Below are 15061 nucleotides of genomic sequence, written 5' to 3' on the forward strand. Positions count from 1 at the left end.
TGTAGCCCATACAACCGTTTATAAGATTGATATAATAATATAACCGTAAGGGTTGGTTTTAAGTTGGACTATTTTACGTAAATTACTTCTACAATATACAATATAGTGTATCTGTATATTTTATTAAGGCTTTAAACAAATGTGTAAGGTATCTCGTGTGGGCTGGTATATTTATCGCTACTGCACGTTCTTCATTTATTAATTTACTATAGCACTCCACATATACAATTTTAAATCTGAATTATAAAGTTTCTGTCATACTATGTAGTTTAAACACTGACGTCTTTAAGGGAACAGAAAACACACAGATTAGTATTTATAATCTGGTGCAACCCAACTCTGAAATCCTGCTTTTTGTGATGTTTATACATATTTTGTAATTGTGTTTATTAATGAGAAAACAAGGACGTGTCCTTAACATTTTGCCCACCTCTCCAGCACAAACCACGCGGTTGTCTAAAGAACTATTGATAAACGGATTGCATTAGATAGACTGTACTAAATAAAACTTCTAATAAAACGAATACATCAATTCCTTATACTATTATTATACTCCTCTGCAAATTACTACAAGTACTACTACTAATAATAATGATAATAACAATAATCCGGTAAAAGGGCAGCGGCAGTTTGACTTTGTTAATTTACATCTTATTCTACAAATTAAAAATTAAGAATCAAATCAAGAGTCTTTATTGTCATTATGTCATAACGAAATTGCAGCGACACCCGGCTTAAAATCCACACATATAAATAACGCAAACATTTAAATGAAACACTTATGAAAAATATAAAACAGTTAACAGTAATCTCAAACCGACGGCTGCATTTTTGAAGAGCGTTCATGAGTACGCAAAGTGCAACAAACCGCAGAGAGAAACGCGGGTTGTAGTTTCTTACGTCTGCGCCTAGTAGCTGGCGAACCGCGGCGTCTGCTCCAAAGAACTACCTTACCCAGCGAGCCTTGCGCGCCAATTAGAAACGTCAACGAGCCAGTGAACATTAAGCGGAGCAGACCAAAATCCCAAACAAGGAAATGGTGGGGGAATAAAACGACCAGATTATTTAATTAATGCATGTAATAATTAATATTTTATTTTATTGTAAATTAAGACGTATTTATGGGTTAAAATGGATTACGACTTCAAAACAAAGCTGGCGGCCGAGAGAGAGAGAGTAGAAGATCTTTTCGAATATGAAGGTTGCAAAGTGGGTCGAGGCACCTACGGGCACGTTTATAAAGCTAAGCGCAAAGACGGGTAAGATAACCGTGAACGTTATTGTTTGTACTGACATAAAACTGACTGCAGGATGCATTTTCTGAACACACCGCTCGGTTTTGTGTAGAACGGGGCGTTAGATTTGAGCCTCCCCGAAGCGATAACCCGTGTCTCTGTGTTTTTGTTTTCATGTAACGCACTCAGTCACTCACCGACGGTCCCCCCCTACCCACACACATACACACACACACACACCTCCTCCCTTTCCTCCTCCCCCTCCTTCTCTTCCCCAACACCCCCAAACAACACACCAAAGCCGCGGTGCTGTTTATAATTTGACAAGTCTCTTCTTCGCGGTGGCAGCTAAGGTAGTTTGCCCTTAATGTTTTTAAACGCACTGGGGGACACTGGTATCGCGATAGTGACATTTCAGCGTGTTTTCATAGGCCCAGTTTCAGCTCCGTGCAATGCCAAACTTTTTTTTTGGACTTTAGGTTGATTGTTAGTCTTTCCCCATTTGCTCTTGACAGTCACTGTCAAGCATACGACAGTCCAATGCCTCCAGTGTGTGAATGAAATGTATATAACCGCCACAAGAAGATGGACAGATATGGTCTCACATTTCTACTGCACTGTGCCAACAATGTCACTTATTCGTTACTCAAACTGGCAAATTCCCAACCCACAATTGTACTTGCCAGTGCAGTTTTATTTGAATAGTTCAAGTCTGGAGTTTTCAGATTAAGTTGACTCACTCTGACATAATGTGGGCACAGTTAAATGAAAGAAATGCACGTGAGCAGCCCTTTTCTCTCCATTGTGAGCATTATGTCCTCATGTGAAAAACATCTTTTTTTAATCCTTGATGGATTTTTGACTGTAGTCCACGGTTCAGATTCACAGAATACTCTTGTCTTAGTCGAGGTTGTTTTGTTTGTTTTACAACACAATTTGTCAATGTTGTGTTCAACTTTCAGTCATATCATTTTGCTTATTATCCTTTGAAAGGAGCGTTGCTAAAATGCCTGAAACACTTTACAGTATTGTTGGTTATCCTCAAAAAGCCAGTGTTGCTATGATGGCAGTAATGTCATCTTATTATCATTCCAGTACAGTATCATTAAAATTTAGTCAAGCCATAATTCTATGCACCCAGGTTAAGGGAAGTCTAATATTAAGGTTGCCTTTTGTATCAACCCTCATATGCAATGAACTAGTAACTGTTGGGATAATAGACTGCTCCAGGATGGTAACATACAGATGTGATTGGTCTCCAATACATGTTATTAGTTACTGCTGTTATTGTTGCGTAGAAGCCTAGGACAAGGATCAGGTATCAGTCAGGTGTGTTCTTCATCTGCTTGACTGGTCGAACACACCAGTCCAGCATCGGCTATCACTGTACAATGTTTGTCGACAATATATGTACTGATATTGATGCTATTAGCGATACCTCTTATCGATCTGATTCTTTATCGATTCCGTTATCAATTCATCCTGTTAGTTTTTGGTTTAGGAAAAGCAGGCGTTCGTGGTTTTGTGTAAACAACAGAAATTTTATGAGTTTCTACACAGCAGTTAAGAGCTTGTATGAGTACACAAATAGGAAATTAGTCACTGGATCCTCACTAGCACTCCTCGGCTGAGACTTAGCTGCACTTGTTGACCAGAGATTGTCGAACACATGGCACTATCTGTGTTTAATGCCAAATCCTTCAGCTTGTTGGTGGTGTTGCTGTTCTTGCTTGAAAATACGATGTTGCATAAATTGTACATTGCGCTGTTACAGTCTCTTCTGGTGAAGTGAAGCCACATCTTCGACTGTTTCTGTCTCTCCGCCATCGCAGAGATGTGATGTGAATGACGTTCAGTTTGAAGATTCGGTGCGAAAACACTAGATAAGGGGAATCGATAAGCACGAAGGCTAATGATATCTTTGAATTGAACCAGTTGGAACTGGTTCTTTTAAAGAAATCCCTGTTCAGGATTCCGAGATATTGTTGCACCCATTTCCAGTCAAGTGACACCTCAGTTGAGGATTCCTATTGGGAAAGCTTACAGAAAAAAAGCTCTTGATTGTAGTAGTTCTTGGGGAGCTCTAGGTTTTCACCCTTAGGGAGTCTCCAGAATGCTTACGCCAGAAGTGCCTAATGAAATCATTTCGGTTCATCATTGACTCACTGAGTTGTAAAAGCTGAGTCAAGGCTGCAGGGACTGTCTTATCTGGTCCACCTCGATGACCCTGGGATAATAGAGATGTGATGCGAGGGTAAAAGGTGAACACAGTTATGTCACAGGCGGTCCTTTCTACAGCGGTAACACCTGAGCTCTTGTTTCAGGCTCTAAGATAAAATCCTCAGTGGTTTCATAGATTGCGCAGGAGATACCACGTGTGCCGTTTATCTAAGAACTTTCTAAAAATAATAAACATGTAGCAACAGGTAGCAATACAGTGGCATGGCTAAAACATTCAGTGTTTTTTCAGGTTGTCATTGTGCAAATGCTGGCTCTTTTTAAATTCATCTTAAGACCCTCAGTGATGTAGCTAATGGATGTATTGGTGCTTTGCTCCTTGGAATGGTGTAGTCACAGGAACATGCATTATAAAGGTGCACCTAGTGGCATTGAACAGTACCTCATTAGGAGTTGTGGTACAGCTGTCATTAATGTTATTCATTGCACCTGAGCGTTCCCCGCCACAATAAGTCAAAGGTTCTTTGGTGGAAAACGCCAAATAAGCCGAGCAGTATAGCTTTACCAAAAGGGGTTTCATTTAATCTCCACTATATATCAAGAACTCAACTGATTTAACACTTTTCAAAGAAAGAAAAGTGTGAAAGAGATCACAGGATTTAAAGCACAGATGTCAAAAGCGGCCCACCAGTGGGTTGAAGTGTGAAACTTATATAAGAAGCCTGAATTTTTTTAAGTAACTGATTTAAGTTTATCTACTGTTTTAATAAGAGAAGTGGACAGAACACAACACTGAGACACAGGGCTAGTAGACAAAAATGTGGCTGAATTGCACTTATTTTTGTCAATTTTTTTTAAAATGATGTTTATTAAAAGTAAATATTCTCCTACTTTACTTGTTCTTTTCTGCAGTAAAACAAATGGGAAAGATCTGGTCTGACTCACTTGAAATTGGACTGTATGTGGCCCCCGTACTAAAATGAGTTTGACACCCTTGCTATGACCTAGCTAGCCAAGCTGTTGCCGTACAACAGCTTGTAATATGCAGTATTGTGATTTTAGTTTGTTTTTGGCAAACTAAAGTATACAATGAGAAGTGGAATGTGGAGCGATGCTGCTGTCAGCCAGCACTATAGTCTGGATGGGATTCTCAAAGGCAAGGCCCTTAGGAAGGAGGGCATTGCATATTCCCACATGCCACATGTTCTCTAATGTTTGCTGGCTTCGCACCTCAAGCTCAATGTACGTGTGTGTGTATATATAGTAGATATGAAGCATTCTATGAACACTTCCATTTTTGAAAGCATTCTTAGTTTTCAGTGCAGTGAATGAACAGAAGAGAAATCTAAATCAAATCAATATTTGGTGTGACCACCCTTTGCCTCCTTCCCTTCAAAACGGCATCAATTCTTCTAGGTACTTGAACACAGTTTTTGAAGGAACTTAGCTGGTAGGTTGTTCCGAACATCTTGGAGAACTAACCACATATCGCTTCCTCAAATCTTTCTGTCTCTACATGTAATCCCAGACACACTCCATGATGTTTAGTTTGTGTGAGCCATCCATCACTTCCAGGACCTCTCCTTCTTTATGCTGAAGATAGTTCTTAATGACATTGGCTGTCTGTTTGGGGTCTTTGTCATTCCATAGAATAAATTTGGGGCCAGTCATATGCCTCTCTGATGGTATTGCATGTGTTTCTCAGCATTGAGGACACCATTAATCCTGACCAAATATCTAACTCCATTTACAGCTCCAAACTTTCAAGGAACCTCCTCTATGCTTCACTGTTTTTCTGCAGACACTCATTATTGTTCCTCTCTCCAGCCCTTTGGTGAACAAACTGCCTTCTGCTGCAGCCAAATATTTCAAATTTCAGTCCAGAGCACCGGCCTCCATTTTTCTGCACCCAGTCCCCATGTTTTTGTGCATAGTTGAGTTTCTTGGCCTTGTTTCCATGTCAGAGGGATGGATTATTGGCTGTAACGCTTCCATGAAGACCACTTCTGGCCAGACTACTCCAGACAGTAGATGGGTGGACATAAGTCCCCCTGGTTTCTGACAGTTCTGATCTGATGACACTGCTGGACATCTTCTAATTTCAAAGAGAAATAAGCTTGATGTGTTTTTCATCTGTTGAACTAAGTTTCCTTGGCCGACCACTGCATCTACCATCCTACAAAATCCCTTCAAGTGTACCGTCAAGGATTGATGCTGGTTTGGCGGCAAAGTGTAGTAACATCAGAAGAAAATGATGTGCATACATATCAACACTTCACAAGATCAGTTGACTTGTAGTAGTCACTCTCTTAACACAGGTACACTTCTATGTTTCATGCCACAGCGGAGGAACGAACCTCCTATATGTTCATTTCGGTTGGTGGACTTGTTGGCGAGATCAGCTGTGGGCGTACAATAACAATGTTACCGGTTTTCTACAAGAACTCAGGTCCAAAGTAAACTCTGTTCAGACATTTCCAGTGCTGCTTGTCTCTGGTGGCTTTTTTAAACATGGGGATTATGGTACTGGCATTGCAAAGTACACACCAAGATCCAGTCACCAGTGCATCCGCAAACCACACAGTTCCAAGTTTTGAAGCAGACATGTAGACACTGCGCTCAGAAAGCACCGCGACATAATTGCAGAGGCTCCCACCAAAAGCGCTGGCGTGAAAGCTACGGCGCAACCCGTAGAGACCTGAACAGACAAGCCAACACTTGCCCGGTGGGCGTTGTCAGGTATTCTGTTGGTGTGCTCTGACTGCAGGTATTGGACTTGTGCTTTGTTAGTTTATATTCTGAGTTCCAGGTACTAAACAGTCATACAGTGAGAAGATATAGATAGTTCAGTGCACTTTACTGATGGCACAATACAACAAGCATATGACATGCAAATTGGATCTGACATGATAATGATTCCTTCTATTAACAGTAATATTTGCAGTAATTTACTAAAAATTTCCCCAATATGAATATTTTATATATGTATATATATTAAGTTAAGCATATATATATATATGTGTGTGTGTGTGTGTGTGTGTGTGTGTGTGTGTGTGTGTATATATATATATATATACATATTTTCCCGGAGTCAAATTTCTTGTATGTGGAACGTATACTTAGCCAATAAAACTGATTCTGATTCTGATATTAACACGTTAAAACTATTTCCACCATGATGCTCCACCAACCAAGAACTTCTTTTCTCGTCTGTGGCGGGAGTAACGCTAAAAGGCCAGCAACAGCACAAGCACGCAAAGTGTGCTCTTACATTTTCACCGGTTCCATAATGTTTTTGGAGCCTTAAAAACCTTAAAATGTTGTGCATTAAAAATAAATGTACTTAAAGTCCATCTCTGGCTTGTGGGGTGAATTTGTATCCTCAGTTCAGGAATTGCAGACAAAAACTGAACCTTTGGCCAGCTCAAAAAAATAAACCATCTCGACAATTTAGTGGATTGTCCGCTGTCAGAAGAATAACAGTTGGCTTTTTTGATAATCTGTTCGTGGGTTAACTTGTTCCAAGTTTGCAAACGGAAGAATTATACAAAGGAGTAGTCTAAACTACAAGGACTAAGCTTTTCTGCTGCCTTACTTTTTATTTCAAAATAGTGGAGAAACTATATGGAAGTACACTGTAATTAACACTGTTAATGTTAAACATTGTTTTAAACTGTACAGCTGGATTACTAACAAGACATACTAACAAGATGCAAATTAGGTTGAAGAGGGTTTGATCTTAGCCGCACTGTGACCTGTTTGATATGTGCGGGCTGCTCACTGAATGAAGCTGTTATTGCACACCGTCCATGGCCTGTGTTTACATTTCAATCATGCTTTTAAATAGAGCACGTTTCCTTTTAGCCCTTATTTTCTGCACTGCTCTCTGCTCAGCCTGGGTTTCCTACACTGGATTGCTTGCTTATCTCAAGAAATCAATGTTAGTCTGCTGAATGTGCTCCGCTCTGCAGGCATCACATTTCACTTAGAAACGGGTTTTCATGCGCAAATGTGACAAACAAGGGCAAATGGCAACCCTGCATGGCAATGTCGAATTGCAGCCAGGTCATTGTGTAGTTTCAGTCTCTGTGCATCAAGGGTGATGCAGGGCAATGATCCAGTGGTGGAGAAGGTTGGCGACATCAGAGCAATCAATGGCAAAAAGCTGTCTCTCGTGGCAGGGATCCCTGAGTGGAAGTTGAAAACCTCAAGCCTTTTTCATGCCCTCTACAGTGTTTCTCCTCTTCACAAAACACGTCCTTGTTTTAATAAACCTTATATTCAAGACTTGTTGAATTATGTTTGCTGCACGCTGGAAGAGGAAATATGCACCGTCTAGTAACATTGCTTTTCACTTTTTATTTTCCACAGGAAAGATGAGAAGGAGTATGCACTGAAACAAATAGAAGGCACTGGAATATCAATGTCCGCCTGCAGGGAAATTGCTGTGAGTTACAACTTCCATTACTAACTAATGCCTTACATGACCATTTGCTCTAAGGTTTGAGGTTTCTGCCCTATATGATGGGTCAGTGCAGACATGAATAAAAAGACGCTGTCCTACTAAATGTTTCACATGGTGCACTGGACACAATATTATATATGCAACTGTTTGATGATGAAGAGGAATTTAGCAACTTGCACAAAACTACTGACGATCATCTGTTAATGAGATTGATTTGTTAATTCATGAGAAAAGCATTAAATGAATACTTTTGTTGATGTCTTTTAGCTCTTAATTTAATCTCGGGACATTTCTTTGATTGGTTTATGTTTCACCCATGCTGCTGCTGTGTTAGTTAGTCTTTATTGTTGGTTTGGTATTAGTTTAACTGCTTATGGAATTAAAACGTAAAGCAGATTTTAATTTTTTTTATTTTAACATCCTGATTACATGGTTCCCTTCAGTCATTTTGCCTATTATTATTGCCCCTTTTGCTGTCCCCTGCATACATTTCTGTAGATTGTTGTATCATGAGTATCTCCAGCATACATGGGAATACACATATGTTTGGAAATGTTTGTGTTTTCTTTTTTTTAAACATTTTTGTAAAATAAGACATATTTATGTCAAGAAAAAGACATAGTTGGACATATTGGTTTCAGGTCTGGAGTATGTGTGTTCGTAGTTACTTTGGGTGCTCACTATATCTGACCATTGATCATATACAAAAGAGCTTGACACTTCCAACATGAATGCTGTGAGATTGTCACAAAGGCCTCGGCAGCTTAAACAAACAAAGGACATGTGTCAGGACCTCAAGGATACAAGGAACACAAACAAGTCAACACTCCAACTGGAACTTTGCCATCACCGAGCATTTTTCACCTCTTTTCATTCTGCTGTCAGTCTCCAAAGAATAGATGCAGAATTGTGTGTCACAGCCATTGCCGTTGCTACTGTTGACTGGTGAATGGACAAGTAAACAGGCCATTCTACTTCCTGTTGCTTTGGAGCGCCGGCACACACCTGTTCTTTTCATCACAGGCAGTGTTTGTTCCTTTTCTCCTCCCTCTACATTCTCCTCCATGAGGAGTTTTAATGCAAGAAGAGGACAAACATTCATCCAACTTATAAACATAATTGTTTAAAACTCCTGTGGTTAAACTTTGTGTTGCTCAGAAAGCCATTTTTTCCCAAATTGAACCCAGGGCAACCAGATTTGTTGGGTTCCTTGAAGATTTTTCTCCAGTCGTCTGAGTAACTAATCCAGATCTAACTGACTGGTGGGGAGTTGGGTATTAAGTTATAATAATAATCTGTCTCATAGTGTCTAGATGCTTACATGTAACTGGGAGGAAACGGTTGTCATTGTCTTCAGGAGACTCTAAAAGTCCAATTGTCCTTGTTTCAGGTTATTTTTTGAACATACTATGACCTAGAAGACTGAGAATCTTCATAGACATTCTGTTATCTTCATATCAGAACTTTGAATGTGAGTCTTTCTTTTGAATAATATGCCATTTAGGTCATCACTGCTCTCCCTTTACCTCATGTTATCTTTGGAATAAGGCATAATGATCAGGGCTGTCCATCACGTCATAGAGGTGTGTCTTTTTGACACACCTAAACCTTGCATCGCTTTAGTTGTTGCGTCAACTTTTCCTTATATCAAACATCTCACCGTCTATGTTGAAACAGGAGTTTAAAAAATACAGCACTGGGCCACACAATCATCCAAGGGCAATGTTTGTTTTTTGTTATGATTACTTGTTGGCTGGATTTACCCTTTCACATAGATTCTATCTTGCATTCAAGGTTGGCTGTTTGTATCTTGCCAGAGGGCAAATCAGTAAGTCACTCAGCCAGTCCTGCAGATACAGAAAGAATGTGGCCCCTTTGATAGGCGGATGGGCTGTTATGTAAGGGCCTCTGGCATCCAGTTTAATATGGAGGGAAGCTACGCGCCGTATAGTGCAAACACTGCTAGTATGTGCTGTTACTCCCTTACCTGCATAGCGGCTTTTAAACCCGCTCAACAAGATAAAGATGCTCACAGTTCCTCTTTTCGGCAGCAGTAACCTGAAACTTTTGGCAGAAAGGTTAACCGTGCTTTAACCACTGTTTTAGCGAACGTTGTGGGTGGTGATTTTGGTTTCCTTGAAAATGGATAAAAGATCAAAGGGGGCAGCACAACCAGCATTGAAGCAACTGCCGGGCAAGAGGACAGGTGTCAGAGACAGCTAACTGAACACACAAACCAGGCTTCAGATCAGCGACAGCAGATAATCTAGGACACGTCTCATTTCTTGCTTTTTTTTTTTTTTTTTTGTGGGGTTAAAAAAGTAGGTTGAGAGTACTTACACAGTGTACAAGTACAAGAGTTCTCAGAAATCAGATGGGTTTACAGATGCCAGCTTGTCAAGCGAGTGCCTTCATTTAATAAAGTGTGGCCCTTGATGAGCCAGCAGGAATGAATGCTTATTTAACATGATGGTAACTTAGAAACGGTAACGTTAAAAACAAGACTTTGTCACTTTTTCAAGTGTATTTGTGCACCACTTTGTTTCTCAGATATGCCTCTGCCAAGTTTAATGACCGCTTGTTTAAGCGGTTTTAACGCTAACACAACATTTCTTGTAAATGCTATGATTCAGACATTTTTCACTGACTGTGTCAGCAGGCGAATGAATGCTTAAACGCTGTCTGGTGAGCCATGGTGGGTTGGACTGCTTAGGCAACCTTTAACGTATAGCTGACCAGATAAAAACTCCTAAAGTTGGAGCAGTTCATTTTGACATCCAGTCTTCCAAAGGTAATTGTCTTGTTCGTCTGGTGATATGATAAGAAGTCCACATACAAGGCAAGTTTGTCTAGTACAAAACTACTTTTTTTCTAACTTATTTTTTTCAGATTTTATGAAGAGGGGCTAAGTTAAGCATCAGTATATCTGAATGCAGACATACAATTTTGAGAGTTTTGAGGGGTGAACATCTGCCCATCCGTTTTGACTGCTTTTATAACGCAGTTTGTTTTTATCAACACATCAACTTTTCCCAACTCTGCCAGGCTTGGACGTGTTTCATCCAAACCATTTTTTTAAAAAAAAAAAGAAATCTTGTCATTTTAAATCAGGATTTCGTTTTGTTCTCTAATTAATCTGCAACGTTTCTGCCTGCAGCTGTGTTGTTACAATTCTTTGTTATGGCATACGGGATCATTTGCAGCTAGTAAAAATACTTTCATTCACAATTGCACATGGTGAAAGAGTCCAAGGTCAGTCCTGCTGAGTATCAGACACAGCTTTCTTAATATCCCTTTGTGCTTTCACAGAGTAACAAAGCCATGGAGTATGCCACTATAATGATACTGCTGTTGGGCAACCAGCTGTGTCAACAGTTTTAGTTGTCATTCAGCTCCAGTTGCTGAGAGCTAAAATGAAGGAATACTTTCTACAGGTCTGTAACTTTAACTGGAGCACACAGAGTTGCAAAATCTGAAAATCTATTTGGGCTCTTATTATTTATCAATCTGATAATGAAGCATCCAGCTCCTTACAGTCTTGGCTTATGTCGCTTTGCTTTCTGTTAGCATTTTTATCAGGCATATTTTTAAAACAAAAACAGACTCAATCAGGAAATACGTTTTAACAGATCCATTGTAAGGTTGTGGTAATTGTAAAGATGTTTGGAGACAGATGAAAGCAGGTGACTGAAGGCAGACAGGAAGCCAAGCGGTGAAAAGTGTGGACGGGTGACAGTGCGTTTCAGTGAGAAGGTGTGAAGCCCCACCCAGAGATGGACATGCACTGAAACATATAGAAAAAGAAAGAGTGGTGTAGAAAGGACACAACAAAAGGGACAACAAGTGAAAGAGAGATCATATTTAATATTTCAAGAATGTCCTGGTGTGATCTTGGTGGGGGCTCAGAAGTACGGCGCATGTAGTAGTGGCTGCTGGTTCTTCTGGTTCCTCTGTCTTCAGCTTGAATTTTTCTGTTTCAGTAGCTTCTGTAAAGATGATAATGATGTAGCAGTAAACTACTACTTCTGCTGATTTTAAGCGTGTCAACTCAACTCATCCCATGGCTTATGGGTCATAGGGATGTCATGGAGGAAGCTTGGGCAGTCAGGGATCTCCAGTTCTCTCCATCTTTGGCAGTATGAAGGATAGTCATTTCAGTCAGTCCATCCCAAGATGTTGTCCTTCCAGGACTTCCTCTGTTTGCCTCTTCGCTTGCCTTCTACTGTCTGCTGTAGGATCACCTTAGCCAGGGAGGTGTGTCTGGTAATGTGACCATACCAGGTCAGCTTACGGCATTTGGCTGTTCAGAGTACAGGGTCTTGTTCTCCAGCGCGGGTGGTCACTTGATGTCTAACATATTCATTGGTCTGGTGTTCTCTGTATGTATATCTGAAGTATCCTCTGTAGCATTCGCTTTCAAAGGATCAAAGGATGCATCTTTCACTCGGTGTCTGTCGTGAGTGTCCAGCTTTCACAACCATAGAGTGTGGTGGAGGGGTGGAGAGTACTAGAGACTTGTTGAGAAAGACCTTCACAGAGAAGCGGGTACTGGCAAGTCTGGTCATGGCTGATGTTGCTTTGCCGATTCTACCTTTTATTTAAGCAGGTATGGAAGAGAAAACCAGATGTCAGCAAATAAAGTAGAAGTGACAAATGAAAAAGTGATAACTGATACAGAGACAGAGGGAGAACCAAAAAAACAAAATACTAAACATATGAAACCTTTATAATAAAAACGGACAAGTTGAGAGGAAAGACTAAGGGCACCATGTCCATGACAGACTTATATATATTTGTTCATCCTGTTTGACCATTTATCATTAACTGGGGTGGTTTGCCTTAGGAAAACATTTTTTGCGTCTGACATCTCATTCCTCCCAATGACTGCTAACCTCGTATAGAAAGGCTGTGGTGCAGTTTATTATAAAAAAAACTTTTCATTAACCTGCCCTTCCAAACAAGAGATGTTCGCCAAGTTCATAACACTGATTTACAACATGTTTGAACAGTGTCCTGAAATTCTCAGAGAAGCAGCGCTCCCAAAAAGTCATTTTCTTGCGTTAAAATTTAAACTTATAATGTTTTAGTCCCATATTGCTTTAGATTCAAGTGCCTCTGTTTAATACCAGATTTATTTTCTTATTTTCTTCAGACCGTTTGGAACAGAACAAGCCTGTTCGTTTCTTCTCTTTCATTTGGTCGGCATCTGCCTCTAAGTGGGTGTCAGGTTGCATGCCTGCTCAGCCATCTCTCCCTCTGGTCCTCATAGTAGCTTCACAGCCAAACAGGGTGGAGGGAATGAGTCACATCTTTGGAGACTCAAGTTGTTGCGACAGCATCATGTTATTGAACACCGAGTCATTAGTTGACACATGACGGGTCACACCACTGGCCCAGGACGCTCTCATATAGTGCTGTGTTGCGTTTGATTTTGACATTGTTTCACCTCGTCAGACAGCATTACAGACCTCGTCTCTCTCTGTCATTGTCATGTTACTTGGAGACACACATGGAGAAGCTCTGTGGTTAAAGCGAGATGGTTGATTTGCTTTGTCTTCCTTGCTTTTAAAGAAGTATTTTTAGAAAGCCTCAGCTGTTAAAAAATCAGGCTTTTTTGCATATCCTCTCTAAGCTGTAGTTCACCCACCTACAAAATATTTGTGGGGGAAGTTTGATCTGGAGTCACTCCGCTCGGAATTCACTATGCGTTCCAAAGATTGTGCCAATCACATTGTTAAGGTGGGCAGAGGAGTACCAATGACATAGTTGTACATGTCATCTGAGTGCTGAGTGTTGAGTTGACTTTGCTGACAACAAAATGGCTTCTTTTGGAGAAGCAAGGTATTTAGGTTCCTCTGCTACATGTTAAATAAAAGAGAGTGAGAGCGAAATAACGTAAAAGCTTGAAATAATTGCATATTAATACCTGTGTGAGATAGTTCAGGATTGATTCCAGTGTGAAACTGGCTAAAGTCCACACTTTAAATCTACACGATTTTATTTTATGTTTGTTTTTTTCTTTGGATATATCTGTTTATTTTAATCTTCCGGGGTTATTCCTCTCTAGGTGGATGTATAGGATGGATAGTTATTATCATTATTGTTTCTTTTGTATGCTTGTCACATTGTAAAAAGCTCTCCTTGGTGAGTGCTGTGCACCGTGCATAAGTTTGAATAAACAACTTTGTTAAAACGTAACTTAAAAGCATGACAAATGAAAAGTGATCAAGGCTTCTGTCACATGATTTGTTGCTCTGTAATTGGTTGTACGGATAATTGTTTGGTCAATTATCCGTATGAATTGCATTATTGTGCTTTTAGACATACATACATTTACACAGACAGCAACAAAACCAGCATATTCAAGGACTAAGGAACTAATTCTATGACCCTCAAGATGTTTATGGCAGCATGTCTTTTTAAAACTAATAGCTTATTACGCATTAAGATGACCAAACAACACAAAAATGATCACTCAGTGTGATACACCTCAACTAAAAATATCTATCATTATAAAAGTAGAGCAGCTTTTAAGCACTGTCTTTGCTGCATTTTATAAAGACTATATAACCTCCCACTGAGACACTTGGATCCACATTGAGACACTTTGGGACTTTAAAATGACTGTATTGTATATCCCATGTAAATTGGACTGTACATTGTTTTTTGTAATTCTTTACTACCTCATTCTTATTCTATTCTTAAGATTATTGTATTTTATTTTTTGACTCTTATTCGTATGTCTATATCTGGTTCATATGTGTTCTGTCTTATCTTGGAACTCTTGGACAAAACAATTTCCCTGTGGGAATCAATGAAGTGATCTTGCATCTTCAATCTTGATCTTGAATCTTTGAATCAATTTCTCACAATTATTCACAAATTTGATCAAACATTGACTACTGAAGTTGTTTGAAGTACCTCCTCAGTTATGTGTAGCCTGAGTTTATAGTCTCCCTATGATATGATATCTTTTTTATCTCTCCACACCAGCAATTGCCATGACTGGAGGCTTTACGTTTTTGATTAGCCCGTTTGTTCGTACCGTCCTCTCTCAGGAACATCCTGAGCTAACTTCTTCAAATCCGCCTTATTTACTTGGACTGATATAATTTGGTGATCACAAAATAGGTTCGTGGCCATAACTTGAACTATGAAAGTGACATTTCAATGCAAACCAGTG

The 15061-nt window shown here is 39.8% G+C and overlaps 1 protein-coding gene across 1 annotated transcript in view; it reads left to right on the top strand.

Annotated features, from left to right (window-relative positions):
• Positions 1-998: 998 nt before the first annotated feature.
• The window catches only part of cdk19 (cyclin-dependent kinase 19), a 47288-nt gene continuing 33225 nt past the window's right edge, over positions 999-15061 (top strand). Inside the window, exons 1-2 of the mRNA XM_047574555.1 lie at positions 999-1259; positions 7785-7860. Of these exons, the coding sequence (XP_047430511.1) occupies positions 1132-1259; positions 7785-7860 (204 nt within the window). The 5' untranslated portion in view covers positions 999-1131. The remainder of the gene's footprint in view (positions 1260-7784; positions 7861-15061) is intronic.

This window comes from Mugil cephalus, chromosome 21 (assembly GCF_022458985.1).
Source record: "Mugil cephalus isolate CIBA_MC_2020 chromosome 21, CIBA_Mcephalus_1.1, whole genome shotgun sequence".
Lineage (NCBI taxonomy): Eukaryota > Metazoa > Chordata > Actinopteri > Mugiliformes > Mugilidae > Mugil > Mugil cephalus.